Source organism: Micromys minutus (genome assembly GCF_963924665.1).
Source record: "Micromys minutus genome assembly, chromosome: 1".
Classification (NCBI taxonomy): Eukaryota; Metazoa; Chordata; class Mammalia; order Rodentia; family Muridae; genus Micromys; species Micromys minutus.
Window position 1 is genome coordinate 122,359,663 of NC_137969.1, and position 23,727 is coordinate 122,383,389.

At 44.9% G+C, this 23,727-nt stretch overlaps 1 protein-coding gene across 1 annotated transcript in view; it reads right to left on the reverse strand.

Moving 5' to 3' along the window:
* Positions 1–1,039: 1,039 nt before the first annotated feature.
* RBM47 (RNA binding motif protein 47) overlaps positions 1,040–23,727 on the reverse strand; it is a 121,278-nt gene continuing 98,590 nt past the window's right edge. Inside the window, exons 4-7 of the mRNA XM_080939324.1 lie at positions 7,658–8,817; positions 6,670–6,876; positions 4,574–4,779; positions 1,040–1,886 (exon numbers count right to left, since the gene is read on the reverse strand). Coding sequence (XP_080795450.1) covers positions 1,656–1,886; positions 4,574–4,779; positions 6,670–6,876; positions 7,658–8,786 — 1,773 coding nt within the window. The 5' untranslated portion in view covers positions 8,787–8,817 and the 3' untranslated portion in view covers positions 1,040–1,655. The remainder of the gene's footprint in view (positions 1,887–4,573; positions 4,780–6,669; positions 6,877–7,657; positions 8,818–23,727) is intronic.

The window sequence follows — 23,727 nt, forward strand, 5'->3', positions numbered from 1 at the left end:
AAGTCCTGGACTGAGCCTTTTAAAAAGATGCAAGGTGATATGATTCATAAAAGAGATGACAATATTATCCTTTTACTGTATTTTACATTCACTCTGCCAAAGAAAAGCCTTAAAACAGGCACAAAACCCTGCATCTATGTATTTACTTCCAAAAAATAAAATAAAATAAAAAGCAAACACTTTTAATAACATTGAAATAAAATGGCTGCATTTCGCCTTACACTACAGGTCATGAACTCTGGCAACACAGAAGGTCTAGAAGCAAGCATCGGAAGTTATTTACAAACTACCCTTAAAGTCCTGCAGGGTCTCCTGGATGTGTGCTCCGAATGCAGAGCAACTGAAGAAACTGAAAGAACACAGTGCTCCCAACATCCCTGATGACAACAGACATTCTGTAGGAAACACAGAAAGGCAGCGAGAAGCTTAGCTTCCTGCTGTCAAGTCTTGAAGGTCTTGTCTATAATCACATACATTCTTGGTCTCTAAAAACTCAGACTTCAAAAAAAATTCAAAGAGTTAGAAAGCTAAAGTTTCATACTGAACAATGCCATGCAAAGATGCCTTAGGCAAACATGGTAAGATCTTGTCTTCTGCTACTGAAAACATTTAGAAGAAGACATCTCCCTAAACAAACCAAAACTAAATAAAAAGACCCCGACACAATCCCAGGAAGCAGTATGAAAGGTTTCAGTTGTCTTCTCTATTTGAATGATCCATTTTTCTTAGATATGCTAGACTTCGAAGTTGGAAGAAACTAGGGGAGGAGGCAGAAGAAAAAAGGGTGAGGAAGGGGCACAGCTAACAATAGATAGGTGTGGGGGGGAGGGGAGGGGGGAGAGGGGAGGAGGGGGGTGAGCCCCAAGGTACCCAGGGCAGGCCGGAGCTTTCCAGTGTTGGGACTCTGGGTGTGAGGAGTCTATTCCATGTTGGCTTAAGAACAGACTGTTATTAAAAAAAAAAAAAAAAACAAAAAAAAAAAAAAAAAACAAAAACAAAACAAACCCAAACCAAACCAAAAACCCCCATAAACCCAGAAACTATGACAAGAATACATGGTAATAAAGTCTGCCAGTGGAGATATTAGCAGAGACTTTTTCTCTCATTTTAAAATTGCACTTTCCAGCATCACTGTAAAAATAAAATGTTTTATGTAGCATTTCAGGGTACTACAGTTTGTGTCTTTAAATATCAAATATAGTTTTAAAAATAGTTCCCTAGATGCTCGGGCGTGCTTTTTTTTTTTGATATATATATCTGATATATTTTGAAAGGTTCTACAAAATAGAAAACTCTGGAGTGCAGAAGTTAAGAAAATAACCTTCATACTGAAAATATATCCTTAAAAAAACAAAGCCAAACCTCTGTACAAATGCAGCGGAGCAATACACATTTTAAAAGATGTCATTAAGGCGTGAGGTGTCACTAGTCTCTTAGAAATGTATGAACTCGGGCCTGCTAAGTTGAAAAGTCATTTTCAAAAAAACGCGAGTGAAAACTTCACGGATATAAAATATTTCAGTGTGCTATTTGATAACATTCTTCTTCACTTGCAGGTTTTGCACGTGTTCTAACCCGACACGTTCTTTCTTCATAAATAATAAAGTGTTCCTTCAGCGGGGTTTGGTGGCTTGCCTTGGCTCCGGTCCCCGGTTTCAGTAAGTCTGGTAGACGTCGTGTATAGGTACCTGAAGAGTCGCGGGGAAGGCCTGAGGTATGTAGCCGGCATAGCCCCCATACATGGCGGCTGCAGCATTCTTCTGTAGTGTGGCAATTGTGGCAGTGGCCGGAGCAGCAAAGGGGACGTAGCTGGCCCCATAGATGCCGGCGGTGGGGATTCTCTGAACATTTGGTGCCACGGTGTACACAGGAGTTATTGGACGACCCTGAGAGACAACAGACAAACAAAAGTCTTTCCTGAGCATGTGTGCAGGCTCATCATCTATTCGAAATATGAGCACCCCGTGGGGAAGGAGAGAGGACATCTAGGAAGGGAGACAGGTGAGTGACAGTATGGAGCAAAATGTCACCCTCGAAGGGGATGCGCTGAAATTCAGTGTTCAGACTTGTGTTAAGAGTGAGGCAGAGCCAGAGGTGTTATACACTGGAATCTTTGAATGGTCATTCTGTTCGGTCAGTTAAAGCCACAAAGAGAGGAAGCAAGAGAGACTGGGAATCTGCTTAAGAACATTAGTTTTTAAACCGTCCTGGCAGGTGTGCTTGAAAGGGAAGCATACCAAGTTCCCATAACAAATGGGGCATGGGGGTGGGGGTGAGGTAAGACTGTGAGGGCCCACACCTCTAAGAACCATGGGTTTAGTTTTGGATTTGGGACAAAAATAAAACATCACACAAGGAATAATAATAAAGAATGGCCTGAAACTAAATGCTGGTTATCTTTTCTGTACCTTACTCTAACTTTAGAATAAGTAATCTAAGATATATGAAGTGGAAAACTATATTTAAAAAGCAAGGTCTTCATAGGTTGTTTTTTTTTTTTTCTTTGCAATGTTGTGAACTGAACCTAGAATACCTCATACATACTAGGGAAATGCTTCAGTGCCTGAACTTTATAATGATATTATTAATTACTATTATTGTTGTTGTTATATTTAACCTTGTATCTTGACATAGGCTCTAAGTTGCCCAGACTAGCTTTGAACTTGCTCTGCTCACCAGACAAACCTTCAACTTTCCACCCTCCTTCTTTGGTCTCTCAAGTTAACTAGGATTACAGGGCTGTGTCACAAATGTGTCTGCTTCCTAAAGTTTTGTTCCCCCATTGCTGTTTTGGGGCAGCCTCTCATGTTGCACAGTCAGGCCTCCAGTGAACTAAATCTCAGTGACGATCCTCAAGTCCTGATCTTTCTGCCTCTATCTCCCCAATACTGGGATTCCGAGATCCTAGTCAAAGATCAGGTCATCTCTGTTACGAAGTCTAGAAAGCAGATTCACAAAACTATGCTCAAAAGAACTTCTATCTAACTTAATAACCATGGCAACGATGATCACACATATAACTGAGAGACTGGTCTTCCAGGCACTGTTCTTAGAGCCTTATTTGTAGGATTTTATTACGTCATCAGAACTCTTAACCAAGGCCCAGCGATAGTGGCGCACACTTTTAATCCAGCACTCAGGACGAGGCAGGCAGATCTCTGTGAATTTCAGCCTGGTCTACATAGCTCAATTGAGGCCAACCAGGGCTACAAGGACTCTGTCTCAACCTGGAGCTGGAGTTACAGACAGTTGTGGGTTCTGGGAAGTAAACCTGGGTCCTCTGAGAGAGCAGTACATGCTTTTAACTGTTGAGCCATCTCTCCAACCTTCTAAACTTAAATCTTACACAGCGTGGGACATTCAAAAAATTATTTTGTAAGAGATATTGAGTTGTGGGGTGTGTCTGGGCTACATATCTAGACCAAATCTCAAAAGTAAAAGATAACAAACTAAAGGCCCTGAACAGAAGAGAAAAAAATTTACTTAGTAACATGTTGATATGTGAACAATTCCAAATGGTTTAACCCTTTCTGAATAAAGCGGTTGAGGCTTGGTATAGAGAAGAAAATCGAGGTGAATAGCCATGACAATTTAGATGCCTGGCCACCATCGCCCGAGACACCTGTACACAACAGCATTCCAGAAGCCGGCCCAGCCCAAATGACGTGCAATCCTCAGGACTCTAGCCTAGGCAGGAATTCCTGCTTTTCAATGACACACATTCTAGATAATTCTTGTTCAATGAGTTGAGAGACCTGGGCCATTTGTAATTAGGAGTCAACTCACTCGTTCGGAGAGAAACAGTTTTAAGATTTTTTTTTTTCTTCCGCTCAACAGATGCCTTCCCCGCGTGCTACACAATGAAGGTGCAGCTTTCCAGGACGGAACAGGCCTGAGCCACAGCTTGGTGTGCAGCGGGAGGTCTAGGCCGGGGTGTCTGCGCAGGTGCAGGGCAGACAGAGAGACGAGGGAAGAGTCAGAGCCTCAGAGCTAACCGGCATGAGCATGCCACAAGAGAAGACGAATCTGGAAAGACGGGGCGACCACAGTCTGAGTCGTAGCTGGAGGGCAGGAGGAGTCTCTGTATCTACTCCATTAAAAAAATACTTTCATGAATTACATGTTCATACAGACGTATTTTGGGCCCCTGTGTGTGCATGTGTGTGTGTGTGTGTGTGTGTGTGTGTGTATATGTGTGTGTGTATGTATGTGTGTGTGTGTGAGTGTGTGTGCGCGCACGCACACACACACACACACACTTAAAAATAATGAACTTACACAATCTTCATAGAGCTAACATTTCTTTCTTGCTATTTCATAGTCAGTATTTTTTTTTAAGAACTAGGAGGCCATCACAGTGGGGGGATACTTGCCTAACATGTATAACACCCTAAGTTTTATCTCCTGCCCTGAAAAAAAAAACACCCACACATTTTAAAATGTCATTGCACCAAGTACATTCTCAGTGCTGAATACTAAATGAGCCTATGATGGAGAGAGGCTCTGTATATATATGACAGCAGCCACAGCAAGAACTCTGACGGGCTCCATACATAAATGCCAAGAACTCTACCTGGAAAGGTGGCGGTGTGGATACCGCAGGTATGACAGCGGCGGCGGCAGCGGCGGCGGCGGCAGCAGCAGCGGTGGCCGGGTCAGGCTGCACCGCAATGGGACTGATCATGTGTTCCATTGCGTGGATCTTGCCATCTTCAATTATTTTAGGGGCTGGGGCTGCCTGGAACATGGAGTACTGGGCACCGATGGCAGGGATGGCCACTGCAAGAGAAGCAGGAATAAGACAGATGCATCACTCACCACCGCTAAGGAGGATTCTTCATGTGCTGGTCATGCTTTAAAATCTAGGTCAGCCGCCCTGCACTTCTGCACATCCACATGGCTCCCTGCCATCTTGGAACGGAGCTTCCCCACAATGCACTGTGGCAGGAGCTTTTCCAGTGAGGAGTCTGCACTGACACGTGCGTGAGCTCTGCTTATTCTCACATTACTCACCACCGATGATGCTCTTTGCACATTCACAATGTATTAAGAAGCAGGTTGAGCAAGGTATCATTCTGACAGCTTGGAGATGTGAGTACATCATCCCCACCTTGTATTTCATGTTAGTATTACTGATCCAACTGGGTGTGTGTTGTGTGCGTGCGTGCGTGTGTGTGTGTGTGTGTGTGTGTGTGTGTGTGTTGGGGGGTTGAGTAGAGAATGGAAAAGCCTCCCGTGTGCTAACATCCATTTATAGTAGTGGAACAGTGGGTGATTGGCTTTTCACTCAAACCCGCCAACTCAAATAATTTCTGTGAGTAGAGTCCAAAGGAACAGTTTCAAGCAGAGATTCAAACAGATAGAGTTACTAGCGTCAATGCGCAATATCGAGAGATCAAAAGGAAGAGATGTTCGACCCAATTTGGGGGAGCTCGTGCTTGTGCGTGCTGTGTGTGCGGACAGGATGACAGGAACATGAGAAATGCACACCAAGAGTCTTCGTTTGTTTTCTCAACTGTAAGCACGCTTCTTCTACAGAGATGGATATGACCAAAGGCGAACAAAGTGGTCATAAGGTAAACAGTGGCTTGGACATTCAGTTAAAAAAAAAAAATCTAAAACCATAGCCAAATACCGTTTCCTTTCTTCCCAACCAAATCTTCCACTAGCCCTGTGTCCAAATTCTTTAGGACTGCCCTTGTATCTCTCTCAGATACAAGGACAAAGTTGTAATGATCAGAAAAGGCTGAGGTCCAGATTGGGCTGCTAGTTAAGCCACAGGCTCTGACTTCCAGCCCACAGGACTCTCTACCCACTGCACAGGACTTGGCTAAAGACTGTTCTGTGCCAAAGGCATTTATAAGACACCTGAGTACCAGAAGCCACAGTGTTTTAGAGATGGTAGGGCTTTAAAACTATGCTCTAAACATACCAATTCCTCTTCTATTCCCTAGGGGGAAAAGTGCAACCAGGAAGGGAGCCGGTGCCCTTCAAAAGCTCTCTCTCCTACCCTCAGTGAGGCCAAGATGCCAGGGAGGGAATCTTCTGGTGGGTCAGTTTGTGGGGCCTGGCAGTAAAAATCCAAGTTTTAGGGCCTTGGTTCAGAGGCTTTCACATCTCTATTCTAAGTCTATGGGATGTAGAATCCAGTTGTAAAAACCTCAGTTGTCTGCACCATGAATCACAGGAAAACTGACTCCGTTTTCTCCAGAAAAGAAGCTTTCACTTTCTATCAAAACTGGCGACCCCTGTGCCCGCTGAGCCCAGTGATAGTGTGCCCACCTATACTCGAAAGGAAAAGACAGCTTCTAGATGTCAGGAGAGCCAGAGAGTCTCATATCCTTCTACCCCTTCCTCACTCTCCTCTCTGTCTGCTTAGTCACAGGCAGAGAAATAGCCTGGCGACTGGTGGGTGACACCTGTCTGAAAAAAAAAAAAAAAAAAAAAACCTGCCCTGACAGTCTAACACAAACAGGGCTCAAACCACACCGTTCCCCTAAATTCTAGATGATAAGGTCAGGGTCTTTTTGGGGGGTGGGGTGGGGTTCTTTTTTACAGAAGGGCAGAAGAATCTGTGGGAGATCAAAGACCCATTGAGACCGAGCCTCATTCGAAAGAGAGGGTTTGAGGTTGAGGACCAAATGAAGCATTCACCTGGTTTGTACTGACCTGTGCCAGGTTTAATGGCAACCGGATTGACAGTAGAGATTTCCAAATTGGGCACAAGTTCATATCCTTTCTCTTGCTGCTTGCCTTTGCCTTCGTGGTATCGGCTGTATATACCACGACCGGCAGAATATCCTCCGAGGTAGGACCCCCTGGGCCCTGGGGTTCTGTTTCCAGCTGCGCCTCGCCCTCGGCCTCTTATGCTGCCTGCTTAAAAAAATAACACAAAAAAAAGGGTGAGCCAGCAACAGGGATGGTCCAAGGCCTGGAGTTTGTCCTCTGTCTAAGTGGCCACAACTCCTGCCATTAGTGGGCTAATATGATGCTTCTGATGACCCATTTTGGCCTACTTTAACATGCTAATCTGCCAGCTTAATTCAAGTTGAGTTCCAAGGATCAAAATTGGAACTTCAGTTCTAGAGTTTAAAAAAGTTAGTTCTGGAAAGGAATGGGCCCATCTTCCTTCCTCATTTTGTGCTTAAAAAAAAAAAAAAAAAAAAAAGAAAGAAAGAAAGAAAGAGAAAGGCAGAGGGTTTTAACTCAGACTCAGTGAACAGGATAGTGTTTTTGAACCTATGTTATATTTTCTAGTATCATGCTTGGTCTTACGTCCTTAGTGACTGTAAGAAACCACGACTTCACTAACCAACACCGTAAGATTTAACTTCAGAAGTGGTAACCCAGGCTGGCCTCAAACTAGGACTCTTCCAGCCTCGGCCTTTAGAATGTTGGGATTTCAGGCATGGCTCAGATTCATTCAGATGGTAATGGAACCTCAAAAGGATAAGCAGGCCTGTTCTTATGGGTTAGGTCCTGTGATTGGACTGCTCACCCAGAGGACGTTTCTCTCCATACTGAAATTGTGACTATGAGTTAGAGCTCAGAACCTCAACCAAAATGGGTAGGGCCTAGTAAATTGCAGCCACGCTCAACCTAACAGTCCAGGGGGCTGGACACCCATGGGGCCCTCAAGAGAAGAGTCTCCACTAACTTTTCACGAAGTAGTCCCGGTTGGGTCCGATGAGCGCGTTGTAGGGGTAGCCATAGTAGGCCAGCGCGTAGGGGTCACAGGAATACACGTAGCTGGGCTGCTGTGCTACGGCCTCAGCTGAGCCGCCACCACCCTTGGCTGCCTTCTGGTAGCGAGAGTACTGCTCCTTGTCCACGGGCTTGGCCAGTGTGACTTCTAAGCAGGATCCCTCCAGCTCCGTGCCATTGAGGTTGTTCATGGCGTGCACAGCGTCCTCGCGGCTAGTGAAGTGCACGAAGGCGTAGTCACGGATCTTCTTGACTCTTTCCACGCAGCCTGGGTTGAACTGGCCAAAGCTCCTCTTGATGGTCTCCTCGGTGGTCTCGATCATGAGGTTGCGCACGTAGAGGATCTTCACTGTCTGCATCACGTCTTCATCCACATCAATCTCTGGCTCGGCCCAGTCCACAGCTATCTGGTGGCCCCACAGTTGGATACGACCCGGCATGAGCTTGCGACGTGCCATCGCTGCGGCTCGATGGCTCTCGTACTCCACAAAGGCGAAACCTCGGTTTTTCATCTTGTCTGCCGCACTGGCATACACGATCACGTTGAGCACGCCCTCGGTGACCTTGGCGATCTCCTCCAGGATCTCCCCACGCTTCTTCATCTTGGGGATGCCGCCGATGAAGAGGCGGCAGTTGTCCACACTGCAGCAGACACCCAGCAGGCGGCCCGGACGGATCTCGTAGTTGTTGAGCTCACAGACAGCTCGCTTGGCCTCGTGCTTGTGGCAGTACATCACGAAGGCGTAGCCGCGGTTCTTGCCATCGAAATCCATCATGAGGCGCAGCTCATAGATGCGACCCACGGTCTCAAACACAGGCACCAGCTCGTCTTCATACACATCGCGCGGGATCTTGCCTACGAAGACCTCACAGCCACGCTGGGGATGTGGGCCCTCCCAGCCGGGCGGGGGTCCACCATACTTGCGTTGCCCATTTTCCTGTACCATGTTGTAGCCAGTGCGCTCCATCAGGGCCAACAGGGCAGCCTCATTGGGCGCGCCCGCTACCCCCTCGGGTACCTTGGTGGAGGACCCCACGGTGGGATCGCTGTTCATGGCTGTGTTGGAATCTTCTGCAGTCATAATGGCAACGGCATCCACAGCTGGTGGAAACCTGCGAAAGAGAAATTACGAGTGTGAGTGGGGAACCCTGAGCTCACTTCCTGCTCACTCTGCTGATGGTGTTCTCGGGAACAGCTAGGTTGCTGAATTGAGGTGACCCCTGTGGAGAGGCAGATGACCTTAGAATAGTCGAGCTGTGAGAGCCTGCTGTCTGTCTGTCAACTTTGAGGAAAATCTTAGTTCTTGTAGCAAACAGTAACTTCTGTTTCATTCCTGCACTTTCGTCTCTAGTCTCATTTCACTACAGCACGTTGTAAATGTATTTCTCTGGCACACACAGTTTATTTTGTTTTTTAAAGGTAGACTTTTCCATTACACTAATAGAAAGTGAAGAATGTAATTGCTTCCCACTGTGGTGTGTGAGTTGTTGGGGGTGGAACCTAGGGCATTGTGCGTGCTAGGCAAGCATTCTACCACTAAGTTATATCTCCAGACCTACAGCAAGCAGTGTGTTTATCAGAGTAAACATCAAAGAGGTGTTTTCCTACAAGGTGGCTACTGAGCTGTTCAGTGACGTTTTCAACAGGAAATGGGATTGTCTCAACTGGTGTGGAGTTGTCCTACTAACGAATTAGGTGAAATTTTGTGAACCACTCAGATTTGGACTTAGTCCACATAAAGAGCCAAGTTAACTCGGGGGAGCTGTGAAGTAATATTTCTGTGGGGGAGAAAAGACACCACAGGTTTCCAAGAAATGTCAGCTGCATTCTTAGGACACCTTCGTAGACTTTGTCACATGCAACTCAGCTTGCTTGTAGGGAAAGAGACTCGGAATTTGTGCAAATTGCCCCAGTTCACATAGGAACCTAGGCTTTGGCTTCACAATTCCATTTTTTTTTTTTTTCAGAATAGTGCAGTGCAAAACATCTATTTATTTATTCAGGTGGGGTCTTGATCATGCTAATCATAGATCACCCAGAACCCAGGTCTATTTTTTATCTCAGGGTAATTCTCCTACTCCAGCTTCCTGAGTGCTGGGATTTCAGATGTGAGCCACCAACCAAGTCCAACTCTTTGTTGATTTTGTTCTGTTTAAAGACTAGTTTTTTGTAAGTAACTTAGTGTGGCCTTGAACTCACATAACTTTCCTGCCCAAGAGTTACCACACCTGGCTCATTTTGGAGGAGGTGTTAGGAAAGGTGTCACAAGGCAGAGGCAAGAGAATTGTGGGTTTGAGGTTAACATATGCAATGAGAGCTGGTCTCAAAGAAAAGAACCACCTCAAATCTGTACTGACACACAAAACAGAGATATGTGCGTGCCGCTCAGACAAAGCAGGCCTCTTCTGGCCCATTTGCTGTAGCAAGAGCAATAGAGTGCTCAGAGTTAGAGAGGGCTGCTGAAGCCAGACAGCATGGCAGTCTGAGTCCTAGTTAACCCTCCCTAGCTGTATGACTGAGAAGGACACTTAGCTATTATATGAATCAGTTTTCCTACCCGTAAATAGAAATCCTAATGATAGTATTAATTTTAGCACAACAAACAAGCTAAAAACTGCCCTCTTTGCTTAATGCCTGTGATTCAAGATGTGAGCTCTCAGCTGTCTGCTCCAGCCTCGTAGGCTGCTGCCTGCTGCCACCTGCTCTGGCAATTGTGGATTCCAGCCCCTAGGATATGTAAGGCTTCGTTTTTTACAAGTTGCCTGGTAATGTTATCGTATCACAGGAACAGAAAAGTAACGAATATAGACATTCCAACTTGGAGTCCAGGCTGGTTTTGAACTCATATTCCTCCTGCCTAAGCCTCCTCCATGCGGAGATTACTTACGTGGACTTACACACACACACACACACACACACACACACACACATGCCTGCTCCCCTACCTACACAAATACATGGAATAAAAAGTTAAAAGTGTATCTTTGGATAGGGTTTCCTTCTATGTATTTATCTGTTTTCTGTGTGCTTCAGTGCTTGCAAGTCAGCTTGACAAAGCTCCGTACAGAGCTCCCTTAGCGTGTGTTTGCAATGATGCATTGGTTCCTCTGACTTCAGTGTCAGCGTGTGAATGTCCATCTCCTTCTCAATGGCAGGTGAGTCCGTGTAGTTTAGGAGACAGTTTAAAATCAGTGGACTGTAATGGATGATAGTGAATACATATACAAACATATGTGTGATCCAGGGAGACTCCGTGTTATGGTACAGTAAACGTGATGTCCTGTATAGGCACTGATGGGCGGTCACAGGAACAGAACTTAAAAATGTGTTTATTCTCTTCTTTATGTGTATGTATGTGCGCTTGCATGCGAGTGCCTGCGGAGGCCAGACGAGGAACCAGAGCAGTAGTTCTTGAGTAACCTACACCTGTGTGTCCTGTGCTAGCTGCAGGTAGGTCTCGTCCTTGTGCTCACCTCCCAGATGGCTGAGTTAAGCTTAGATACGACGAAGATGAAGCTGGGTTCTTCACATGCATGCTTACATGTGTGCTTACTGACCAGGAACTGCTTCAAAAGGGTCAGGCTTTCATTCTTAACAATTTGTTTCTAATAAGGTTACAGTCCCCCAGGTCAACGCCCAGCCATCTCAGAATCTAAAACTCTATCTTGAATTTGGGGGAGAACAAGGAGGGCTGGGTACATGGGAGGGATTGGAAGGAGAGAAGGAAAGAGGGGGAGATGGTGGAATTATATCTTAATTAAAAATTATATTTAAGAAAGAAAAACATGGTCCTGTGGTGGGGAAGAAAAAAAAAATAGCCCCAGGGAGCTAGAGAGATGGCTCCACGGTTAAGGTGCTGCTGCACAACCGTGTGAACTGGAGTTTAGATCCAAACACCCACACAACAAGCTAGGTATACTGTAAACATTTATAACCCCAGGTCCAAGGAAGCCCACCTCTTCACCTGGCCTATGTGGATATGTGGATATCCCCTCACACAGACACACAGACACTCAAGACAGACACACGCTCACATACACACACACAGACTCACAGAAATAAGCAAGCAAATAAACAAACAGACATCAAGTTAGCCTTGGAGGCTCAGTGTGACATCACAAGCTGGTCACCCTAGCTTTTAGGGAAGCAGATGCCAAAGGATCAGGGGTTTGACGTCATGCTCAGCCATGTATCAAGTTCCAGGCTAGCCTTTATCTTGAGAAAGCAAAACTCCTAAGGAATGTAGTTCAGTGGTGGAATACTTGTCTAGCTAGACCCTGAGATCAGACAGGTGGTGCTGAGGCAGACAAAATCCAAGGCCAGCCTGGTCTACACAGCTAATTCCAGGACAGCCAGGGAAGGCTACAAGGAACCCACAACCGCATGTCTGTGACAAATACCAAATACTGAACATCAAGATCCCTGCTTCAGGTAGGTGTGCACCAAGTTGATCCTTGGCTATGAGTAAAACAAGAACCTGTATACATGGCATAGAGTTTCTCCAATTCATTTCCATGGCAGGAAACAATCCTTTAGAGGACCGGGCTGAGCACCTCAGATTTCAGAGCTAAATAAGTGTAGACAGCAAGGGTGGTCTTGACTCCTCCACTGTTGAACCATGGGAAATCCTGTAAACTCTCTGAGGTTTCACAGACTCATCTACAAAGACGGTTGTGTAACAAGCAGGGCAGTGCTGTGTATCTGGATGTGTACTATAGGGAAGGGGTATTATTAGGGTCCCCACCTTACAGAGAAACAGCAATAGAAGCTCAGGGAATGAGCATAAGAAAGTGTCAGCCTGACTAAGAGTTCACACCACAGCAGCTGCAAATGATCCTCCTCACAGGGTTAGGATTTGAGGAAATGACATGTGAGGCTCCTGGGGCAAAACCTCAAAGTAAGGGATCAAGGAATGTCACCATAAGAAACTTAAACTTGAGGCAAGAGCGCTGGCCCTGTGCAAGATTCTTGTGTTTATGGGAAAGCAAGCAAATGGTTCTCAGGACCAGCTTTAAACCTGTCAGCACAGAAGCCTGGCCGGTGAGTTCTGGTGGAGACTGGTGTAGCAGCTTCCCAGGTCCCATGGCACAGGAAAGCTGGCTGACTCTGTCATTCTTCTCTGGTGCTGTGGCTCAGGCATCCAAGTATAAATCCGACCCTTGGCTTGAGCACTTTGCAGAGGCTGTTCCAGAAAGAACCTGAAGAGACTTGCCACACAATGCCAGATTCCTGAGGAGGCAGGACCCTCCCAATACACGCTCTCTTTGTGCATGCTGAGTATTCGTTACTCCTCACGGAGGGCTGCCAACACTTGGGACCATGGCAGGGCATATGAAGGAATTCATTTTTTCTGCTTAGCATATGCTACTGTATGAAAAATATGCTTTCAAATAAATTGAACGGCAGTCTGGATTCTGGTAGAATTTGTGTTCTGGGTTACATTTGCACTTACAATGTAAGCTTACAGCACAAATCCTCGGATTTGAATTCTGGTTTTAGTGTGGTTCAAGATATCTTTTATTCAGATTTTTAGCTTTTAACTGGTCCAGCAAAGGCTACCAATATACTTATATTTCTAGTGGTTTTTTTTTTTAAAGTCTTTATCAAAGGCAAGAATAAGTTTATTCTAGAATTAGTTGGACTGTCAGTTAACTTTGGTTCATAGTTCTGAAGTATCCCTGTCCCATGAGTTCTGACTTGCACTCCCACCATGCTACTAAACCTGCTTAGTCAGCAGCTGCCTGGGAGGATTCAGTGACACTTGGAGACACCCGACTCAAAGAGCTAGAAAGGTTAGCAACTGCTATTGTTGTTTTAAAGAATGTTACTTACACTGGATTAAGTGGTTCATGCTTATAAACCCAGCACTCAGAGGCTGAGAAAGAAAAACTGTTAATTTGGATGGCAGAGATAAGCTTTGGGGGAGGGGAAAGAGAAAAGGAAAGGGGGATTGCTTTAAAGGCCAGAGTTCACATTTTAGGGAGAGCTCTGTCACTAAGGCAGTGAATAACCTCATGGGTTACAGAGATATCCTGTGTGAAGAAAGAGCTCACCACAAATCAGGATGAAACCAGGAGAGAAAGATTAGCCTCTGCAGAGGGCTTCTAACATGTGTCATTTAGCTTTTTGCCCAGTGCCAAGGGTACCACCACCCACTGGAATAAACATCAGGGAGGCCGCTCCTGTTCTTGGGGCTCTGGCATCGGGGCATGTCTGTCAGTCCTAAGACTGAAAGAGTACAAGAATTCCCACTCAAAGACAGGCCACAGGACTAGGAATTTACCAAGGAGCCCAAACAAGCAGGGGAAGGGAGCACCGCTCATCCCGCACCCTTCACCCCTCCCTCATCCCACCTCTGGAAACATAAGACACTTCTTTCTGTGAGTCTCCTTGCTACAAGCAAAATCTTAAAGAGATAGGAGCCATGACATTCTGAGGAATAAATAGTTCCTGTAGGAAGGCTCCGCTGTATTGATGCTGGTAACACCGTCTGGTATGGCAAAGGACGGCTGTGTTTGATAAACAGAAGCAAGGCCAGGAGGCTCAGCTTTCTCAGGCAATTCTATCAACAGGATCCTGGAAAAGAGGCTTTGCTGTGGGTTCCCAGGGACACCAGCTGTATGTCCCAAGAGGGGTGAAACTACTTGCCAGAAAGCAGAGGGGTTTTCTGCCCCGGAGTCTGACAGAGCCAGTCTCCTGTCCCTTTTATAAGCACCTCGGCCCGTAATGTGTATTCTTAAGTTCATCAGTGCTGGAGACGAAACCCCACTATCAGCATACAGTAGGAAGGTTTTATCGTTTCCCTCCTTGTTCTGGCTCTGCTGGCCCTGAGCCACAGAGAGATCCAGACAGAATGGAAAGAAGGCGCTGCAGTTTCTATCACATGCCGTGGCTTGAAGAGATGCAGTGGTTTTGCATGTCAGAGGGTTCATTCATTCATTCATTCATTCATTTCACAGAGTTCCGGACTCTGGGCTGCATGGGGACCTGAGGTAGCATTTAACACAGGGTTTTGAACCTTCTTTAGCTCTGTCAGCATTCTGGCTGCTCTGAGGAGATGCCCTTAGCACTGTAGGCAGTTCGGAAACATCCCTGCCCCTCTCCCCACGAGATGCACAAACACGCAATCCTACAATGTTGTGACAAGCAAAGATGGCTTCAGACGGTGCAGCTTGTGGGGTGGGATGGGGTGTGTACAGAGTGGCTTTTTGTGGACAACCACGGATGGAACCTTCCGGAGCTGCCAAGACTGTATACAATAAGCAAACAGTAGACACTGTTATTTCATATCTCCTGTCATCATAAGTCTGGTGTCTTTATTCCTTCTTTTGAACTCTTCCCTATGCCCCCTCCCCAGGTCCCCGGTGAAACTGCAAAGGCTCTGTCGTCCAAGCCAGCCTAGAACTCACTAATCTTCCTCCCTCCATCTCCTGAGCATTAAGATTGTAGGCCTGAACCACCCAGCCAGGCCAGTGTCTGAGATCCTAGACACCTCCCTTAATAATGGGGCACAAATGCTATTGGTTTTATTTTTCATGTGCAACAATTACCATCACATATTACTATCCCATTTTCTGGTCTGACGACTAATCTGCACCACAGGCTGATTGACAGGCCACAGCTAAGACTTCTGAAGTCAGCTGATGCCCTGCTCAGCCATCACTGTTTCTGCTTCCGGGATACAAGAGAACCTCTGGCAATCTGGTTTTCAAGACATGGGCCATTTTTAAATGACCACCACTGGCTTCTGTCATAACACAATAAGCCTCACCTCCCAAGAGTCACATTATTTAAGGCATACTATGAACCTTCACTGAAAATGTGGTCTTGGAACAGTCAATTCTTCATTGGTACTGAAGTCAACTCCTGCCTCCAATGGCAAAGCTATGACATAGATGAGGAAAATGGTCACACATTCATTCGGTCACTCCCTGGGTACTTTCTGTGTCCTAGGCTGTGCTAAGTGCTTCAGCATGTGTAGTGTTTATAGTCTAGCAAGAAAGAGGACAGAGCAGAGGGAGCAGAGGGAGCACCGTAAGCAGAGAGGAGCATCTGAATAGATGCTCCTGAATAATAATAGCATCTGAATAATAGAGCAGCTGAAATGCAAGAGGTGTAAAAGGTGTAGAAGAGGCTCAGGACGCAGACGGAGCTGGAAGGTGGCTGGACTGCAACACACTCATCCCCTGTGCTAGGAGGGCTCAGATGAATCTAAGTGAAAGGATGCCTAGGTTTTGCACAGTGGCTCTGCTCAGGATTTGATCGACACATTTAGGAAGTACGAAGGTGGAAGAGCCACGTGCCCAGGTCATGTGAGTAGCATTTAAGAAGACAGGAAATCTAGACCCTAGGAATGGACAGCACAAGAGAAGCCCAAGGCTCTCTGTCTTGCCAGCCATGGTTAGTGTCAGACAGTCCAAACCTATGGCTCGCTGTCATTGTCCCCTTTTGGGGACAATGGGGATGGCTGCAGCCACCATCATTTCCCTTCAGTCTTTCTCCAACTCCAAGGGGACAGAGTCTGTGCCTGTTCCTGACCCTCAAAGTTTGGAAAGTACAAGACAATGCATATTTGTTAAAGGGATGGGTTGTAATTTCCAACTTAACAAGATAACCATTAGCGATCAACATGTGTCTTTGCACCAAGCGCTGAGCTGGGGACAGTGCAGCAGGGTGGGGTGCGCTTAGTCACAAAGGTACAAGAACACTCAGGGCTAGGAGGTCATGTACACCCACTGAGTAAACAGTTATTGTGTTGGAAGCAAAGACTAGCTCTATCATGGAGGTAGTCAACAGTGGGCCGTAAGTCAAATCCAAGGAATGATCCAGCTACAACAAGCAGAAAGGCCCAGAACTTTCCATACCTCCTCTGGCTGACTATGGAGACAGACGCCTTCCTTGTCCTGTTATCCTCAGAGCTAACTACGTTATCATAGATTATATTACTATAAATGTCTTTGCAAGAACTTTATAGAATTCATTAAACTCATGGAAAGCAACTCCTATTTTATGACCAAATGATTTAGCCCTATGAGAAACCCTTAGAGTGCCGCATTTCCTTAAAGAATTATTTTAAAAGCAAACTGGCCAAGCGCTGTGGCCAGTGAGCTTACAGCTCTGAGATTCACGAGTACAAGACATCTCATGGAAATTCCTTAATTCTTATGACATTTCCATAATGCAGTAGTCTAAAAGGTGTGCCCTAGAGAAGAAGACATCAAACCAGGGCCAGGGCAGACAAGGCTAACTTTGCCTTTCTGGATATTTTTATAGCGTTACTGCAACAGAGCCATGAACATGGGCGTTAGCACTGTCTATGGCTGCTTTCTGCAGCAACGGTTAAATTACTGTAGCAGAGACTCTAAGAGTTGTGAAGCCAAAATGACTGACAGCCTGGTCCTGTAGACACAATTCCTTATAACCATGACCTGTCAATAAAAAAGCCAACGGCCAATGAGCTCAGGTAGGAAATAGAAGGTGGGACACTGGCAGGAAGAGAAGATTCTGGGAAACAGTGAGAGAATAAAAGAATATACAGGGAGAGATGGTGAGAGATTTGAGATAGATGTTGAGGAAGTCGCAAAGGAAGAAGTGGGCTGAGACCGAAGGAGAGGCAATCAACCACATGGAGCACATAGAATTGTTTAAGTTCCAAGCTAGTCAGGGAATGGAGCCAAAGCTTATGGCCTACGATTTTTAACAATTAGTCTCAGAGCTGTCATTCTGGGAGTAGGGGCTAGGAGGAAATAAAGCAATTTAATTTTTCTTAACATGGTCTGGCAAACTCTAAAAACATGGATTCCCTGAATTTGAGACCTCTCCCCCCTCCTACCATATAGCATTGTTATATGATGTCATATCTAGATGTCATAACATATCCAGAGTCTTGGCTCCTCATTACCCTCACGTACAAAGTGAGCAGTGCCTGCAGTGATCAATAGCTTAAAGAAAATGGAGACAATGTGTGCCAAGGGCCTACGCCCGAGCCAAGTCTGATAAGCATGATATTAGTGCGCTCTCCTTTTTGAAAGATGGAAGATGGGCTGAGGGGTCAGAGAGCCTGCCCAGGGACTCCCACAGATGTGAGGTCTGCTCTCTCTAATGGGATATTTTTCTTTTGCTCCTTTCTCACATATGCTGTTAGTTCTGGTCAGTGTAAATGTCATAAAATCATGATCAGTGGGGAATGGACCTAGATCAACACAGATAAAAGACAATAAAACCACAGCTCCATGATAAAGTGTTCTGGAAACCATCCCCCTAAAATTCCCCACTTTGCTTTCCAGACCCGAGAGTTCAGCACAATTTACCACAGCTACTTCCAACCTTATGTAAAGTAGTCAATGTATCCAAGCTCTATTCTTAAGTCAATGATGGAGTTAGCTTTTCTTTTTTTTTAATGGCAGGGTCTCAAGTAGCCCAGGTTAGCCTCGAACTCACTATGTAACCAAGGGTGGTCTTGAACTCCGGATCTACATTCCTTTACTTCCAGAATGCCAGGACACAGATGTCACCAACCATCTGGCTTAAGTGGAATCCATTTCTATGACCTAACTTTTAGAGTGGGGGTACGAGATGCATATCCGGTAGTGGGGTGGGGGCTGCACATCTGGGTGAGTTCTGTGCCTTTCTCACCTTGCTCCACCCTTGAGAAACAAATAATACCCCACATCCCAACTTCAGTTTTGCTATAAAACAGTGATGATACTATTATTAATTAAAGAAGTCAAGGAATAGAAGTGTTATCACAAGCTTAGTGCAAAGTAATGATGAATTGTGATTAATTTGGAAAAACATTTTTTTTTTTTTTAACATGGTGTTGTGGGTGGAACCTAGGCTCTTAAGTATGGCAGTCATATTTAATACTCTCCTACTGAGCTACACAACTAAATAGGGGATTATAGTTCAATACAGTCGAGTAATTTTTTGGAGGTAATATAATTTTATATTTGTAAAACCATCCAGTCCATAAGTAACAGACTCACATGCTTTAAAAAGTCTAAAACTGAAGCTGGGTAATGGTGACGCAGAGGCAGAGGCAGGTGGATCTCTGTGAGTTCAAGGCCAGCCTGGTCTACAAAGGGAGCTCCAGGGCAGCCAGGGCTTATTAGACAGAGAAACCCTGTCTCAGGGAAAAAAAAAAAAAAAAAAAAAAAACAAACAAATCACTTTAAAATTCTAAAATTAGGGAGATGGCTCAGTGGTTAAGAGCACTGACTGCTTCTTCCAGAGTTCCCAGGTTCAATTCCCAGACCCTACATGGCAGCTCACAACCATCTGTAACTCCTGTCTAGGATATCTGACTCCCTCACAAAAGCAGGCAAAACACCAATGTACATAAAAACAACAACAAATTATTTTAAAAAAACCTTCTAAAACTGGTGTGCAAAATGAATTTAAAGAATACACAGGAAAGAAAAAAAAAAAGAATGCTTTTAAAGTTTTTTGAATTAATCTCTCGAGAGATGAAGAAAGAGAACTTCCCCTAATATAAACTGTGGTGTGCACCAGGGGTGTCCTGTCCTCCTACTTCCAACTACATTACTAGGCTGCAAAAAGCAGTTACACTGTGAAGCCATGGGCCACTGATAGAGTCCCATGGTCCATGAACACATGCTCACTGGGGCTTGTCCTAGGATGACCTTGTGGTGGGACATGTGAAATAGTAGTTTACAAGAATCTCACAGGTCTCTTGGTAAGGAACATGGCCGTTTGCCTGTCCTGAAACAAAGGCTCTGGACTGGATCGACACAGTCAAACATTAGCTTCAGTTCTGGGTGTGACCTGATTTTGTTTGGTTAACATTAGTCATTCCAGTTATAACTACAAAACAAGATCTGCTCATTGGAGCAGGGGTGACATAGATCCTGTTCAGTGTGGATGCCCTAGAATCTCAACAACCTTATGGAGAGCATCCCAGGGAAAGAGAATTTGCCCCAGGAACTCTCCACGCTCCAGGGGAATAAGTCAGGGGTAATCTTTGTGTGGAGATAACTGGCCAAAATGCAAAGAGATGGTGAGGATTCTATACCACAATCCCGACACATAAGGCTCAGAGAAATGCACAAAGGGGAAGAAATATAGTGATAGTCAGGACCAGGATGTCTGCTGCTAGATAATGCCACCTTCTCACGCCCGGGAAGCTATCCGTACCCATGGAATCTCAACAAAATGTCTGCCTAAACAACGCCTACAGAATGAAAACAGCAGTCAATGCCAGTGTGGACGAGGGAAATCTCACAAGGCTCCACCCAAACTAGAGGTGATCGATGGCTGCCAATAGGTCATCCAATCCCAAGTGGTCTGACCTAACACATGTGTGTTGAACAACACAGCCTGGACTCAGGTCTTACATATATGTAATAATAATTAAGGAAGAGGTCGTAAATTTGGGAAGAAGTAGGAGGGGTCATAGGAGGCATTTGAGGCAGAGAGGGATAAGTAGAAATGATGTAAATACAGTAATTATATGTGAAATTCTCGAAAAAAAATCTTTTAAAGTTGTGTTTAAACTGAACGTGAATTATTTTTGAAGTTAAAAATATTTTCTTGGGCTGGAAAGATGGCTCAGTAGTTAAGGTCACTTATTGCTCTTGTAGAAGACACAGGTTCAAATCCCAGCACCCACATGTCTGCTCAGGGCTCTGTAACTCCAGCTCTAGAGGATTCAATGCCTTCAGCCAGAATGCTGGAGAATATGTAAATTAATTACTAGGCATGCATGCAGTGTGTATACATATGCACGTGCGCGCACACACACACACACACACACTCAGGTAAAACACACCCACATATAAACTAATAAAATAAATACATTTTAAAAATTAAAAGCAGTTTTTGAAGGCCCTAGAGAGATGGCCCAAGGAATAAGTACTTACAGCTATGCAGAAAGTCCAGGTTTGGTTCCAACACCCACATGATCTCTATGGGCACCATACACACATGCAGGCAGAACACGGGTGCGCATAAAGTAAATTTAACAGCATCTACTTTCTGATGCTACTGCTGTATTAAAGAGCAAATACAACTATAGCCTCTGCACAAAAGAAAAGAAAAAAGAAAAAAATGGGAAAAGAATGTTCTAGTGAAAGACAATGGGGACGTCCTGGTAGGGGGTCGTCATCCCAACCTTCCCTGGGAATCCTGCAGCAGCTGGAAGGTCTATGCCACATAGTGGGGGGTCCTTTTGAAAGGAGCTCTCTTGGGTTAATCTGGTACTAACTAGGTGACTCAGAAGCTCACAAATGTCTCTGTAGGAGCACACAAACCCAAGGTCCTCAGCCTCACATTAGTCACATGGCCCTTGCTCCTTACAGGAGAGATCACTCCAGGCAAAGCTGAGGGAAGCCAGGTTGGAACAACCACTTCCTCCTGCAGCCCTTCATCTTCCCTCCTCCTTTGCCCTTGCTTTCCTTTCTTGTGAATGTGCTTTTCTCTGCCTTCAACTCTCATTTGCTATCTCTGACTCGCAACTGTAATCGCCTTAGTTAATAAGTACCCACAGTAACAAGTGGGGATCAAGCTATGCAGCTATCTGATTGCTACTTGCTTTTAGAGCCTGTTCAGATAATTTCCTCATACACGGCTCAGAATCAAGAAAGGGAGGGAGAGCTTGGCTATGAGAAACTGAAATGTTCGTTGGTCTATGAATGAGTCTTGAAGGCGAAACAAGCCTGTTATTCGGAACAAATGACTCGCTTTGTTTACTTCGGAGGAAATGGACGTTCTGAGGAAGAGGAGAAAAGGGCAGGGGGGCCAACCAGAGCCATTTGCCAGCCTCTACAACTTGGCTAGGCCATCAAAGTTGCTTGGGTTGACAACTGACCATATTAACAGTTCTAGAAAGCAAAGCAGTATTTAAGAATTTCATGAAATGTACTCTTAGGATATCGGTGGAAGTAAACAGAAAATATCAAGAAGTATGTGGTCTGTCAGGGATGTTAAACTCTGGGGATGGGTGGTGGGGTTGAATTGATGCCATTTCTTGTATGCTCTCTGCTTTCACCATATACACTTGGAGTTAATATTTCAGTTGAGCCCTAATACATGGATAAAAACAGCCCCAATTCGAGCTAATCATTTATTTATTCTCAGGTTCATACGGACAGAGTGGGTGCTCTGAGGTCATCACGAGAGAAATGCACTACACTAACCTCACAAATTATTTTTAAAAAGCACAGGCAATCCTAAGTCAGAAAATGTGATTCACTTAGTTTATTTCTTCTTTTTTCAAAATACCCATTTATGGAAAATCGAGAATGGCAATGGCCCACAATGGCCAACAGAATTTCTCCTTATAAAACATCCCCAGTGTAAATCAGGAGAGGAGGGGACCTGGTAAACTCTGTCCCCAAGACTATGCTAACAGATTTAGCACTAACCGATTTGGAATTTGGACACTGACTCCCCATGCCAAGTGTTCTGATGTTGAAAGTCTAACTGAATCTTGTTCTGACAGAAAATCCTGTAACTATGGGTTGCATAAATGTAACCCTGCTGTTATCTCAGGCCCAACCAAGAGCAGTCGGCTCACTGTAGACCTTTGATACTAGGAGGGGCAGTGTATACAGCCGGGAGTTTCTTCCTCCTTCTCAAAATTCTGCCAGGAAGGGTGCTGGAAAGATTTCACATTTTATATTGGAAGCATACAAAGGTTCTGACCACAAAAAAAAAAAAAAAAAACAGGACTAGGGAAACTTCCGGGAAAGCTCATAGTATTGTGGGTAGGCTAGTTTAGTTTCTCCAATGCAGCCGGAGGAACAATTGATTTTTCTGTGAATGGTGCAGTCATCTACCTAAAACTCTCAATTCCCAACCACAATGAGTCTGTCCTCTCTCATTCCCTGTTTCCAAATAAATATTCTTATAACCCACGTGCACAGATGTGCACAAGCTTAAAATACCATCAGCTTCTGGTGTTCTCATGTTGGGGATTTCATCAAGCCAAACTGCTTGCCGATCTCACTGCTGATGCTAGTTACATGAGCTGTTTCCCCAAACTCTCTCTCTCAACTATCTGTGGGACAAGCAACTGAAGCTTACAAGAATAACAGCGCAGACAAATGTTGTGCATGTGGCATTCATGCCGTCTTAGTGACTTCTGCCTGGGATATGCCTTCCCTCAAGATGAAGACCCAATGTGCCCAGAATCCATAAAGAACTTCGAACTCAGCCGCAAAGCAGGACAGCAACTTGATTAATATGGCTGGGGGATTTGAACACCCATTTCTTCAAGAGATACACAAGAAGACGTTGAGCATCATTAATCCTTAGGGACCAGAAAAACCAAAGCCAGTTTGATATACCATTTTACCCTCATTATAATGATGACTGTCAAGACAAGTAGCTAGTTAGGTGGACAACCTAGATCTCTTTGTACAATGATGGCATCAATGTAAAACAAAAAATATGGTGGAAAACAATCTGTTTGATACTTCAGGAAAAAAAAAAAAAGAAAGAAAACCTTTCTGTAAATACTTTGATTTGCTAACTCCCACTGCCAGATGTAAATCTAAAATAAAAGCAGGACTCAGGTGCTCTTGGGCATATTATTCACAGGGAACAACGCTGATGTCTGCTGATGAAGAATTAACCAATCCTGGGATACAATCCAGTCCTACAGTTAAGTGGACATTCTATGAACCCTGAAGACATGCTTTGTGAAGCAAGCTGGTTGTGAAAGACAGGACAAAGTGTCATGAATTGTCTGAAGTGACAGTTACTTCTGCTTTAAATAGCAACAAGAAGGCCAGTTTGCAGAATGTGTAGAGACAGCTCCCAAATCAAACACCGTCACATCAAATCTTTTGTCTGTCTTGTGCAGAGAACCTTCCCATGTACCATGCATTGAAAGTTGTCAAAATGCTAATGACTATAGTTCATGGTGGTGCCTTCCCATAATTTGCTGGATGGAGGCTGGAAGACCAAAAGTTCAAAGCTACCTTGGACTACAAGAGACTCTGTCTTAAAAACATAACAGTGGGAGGGGGAGGAGTTGTGGGGGGGGGGAGGAGATTGGGATA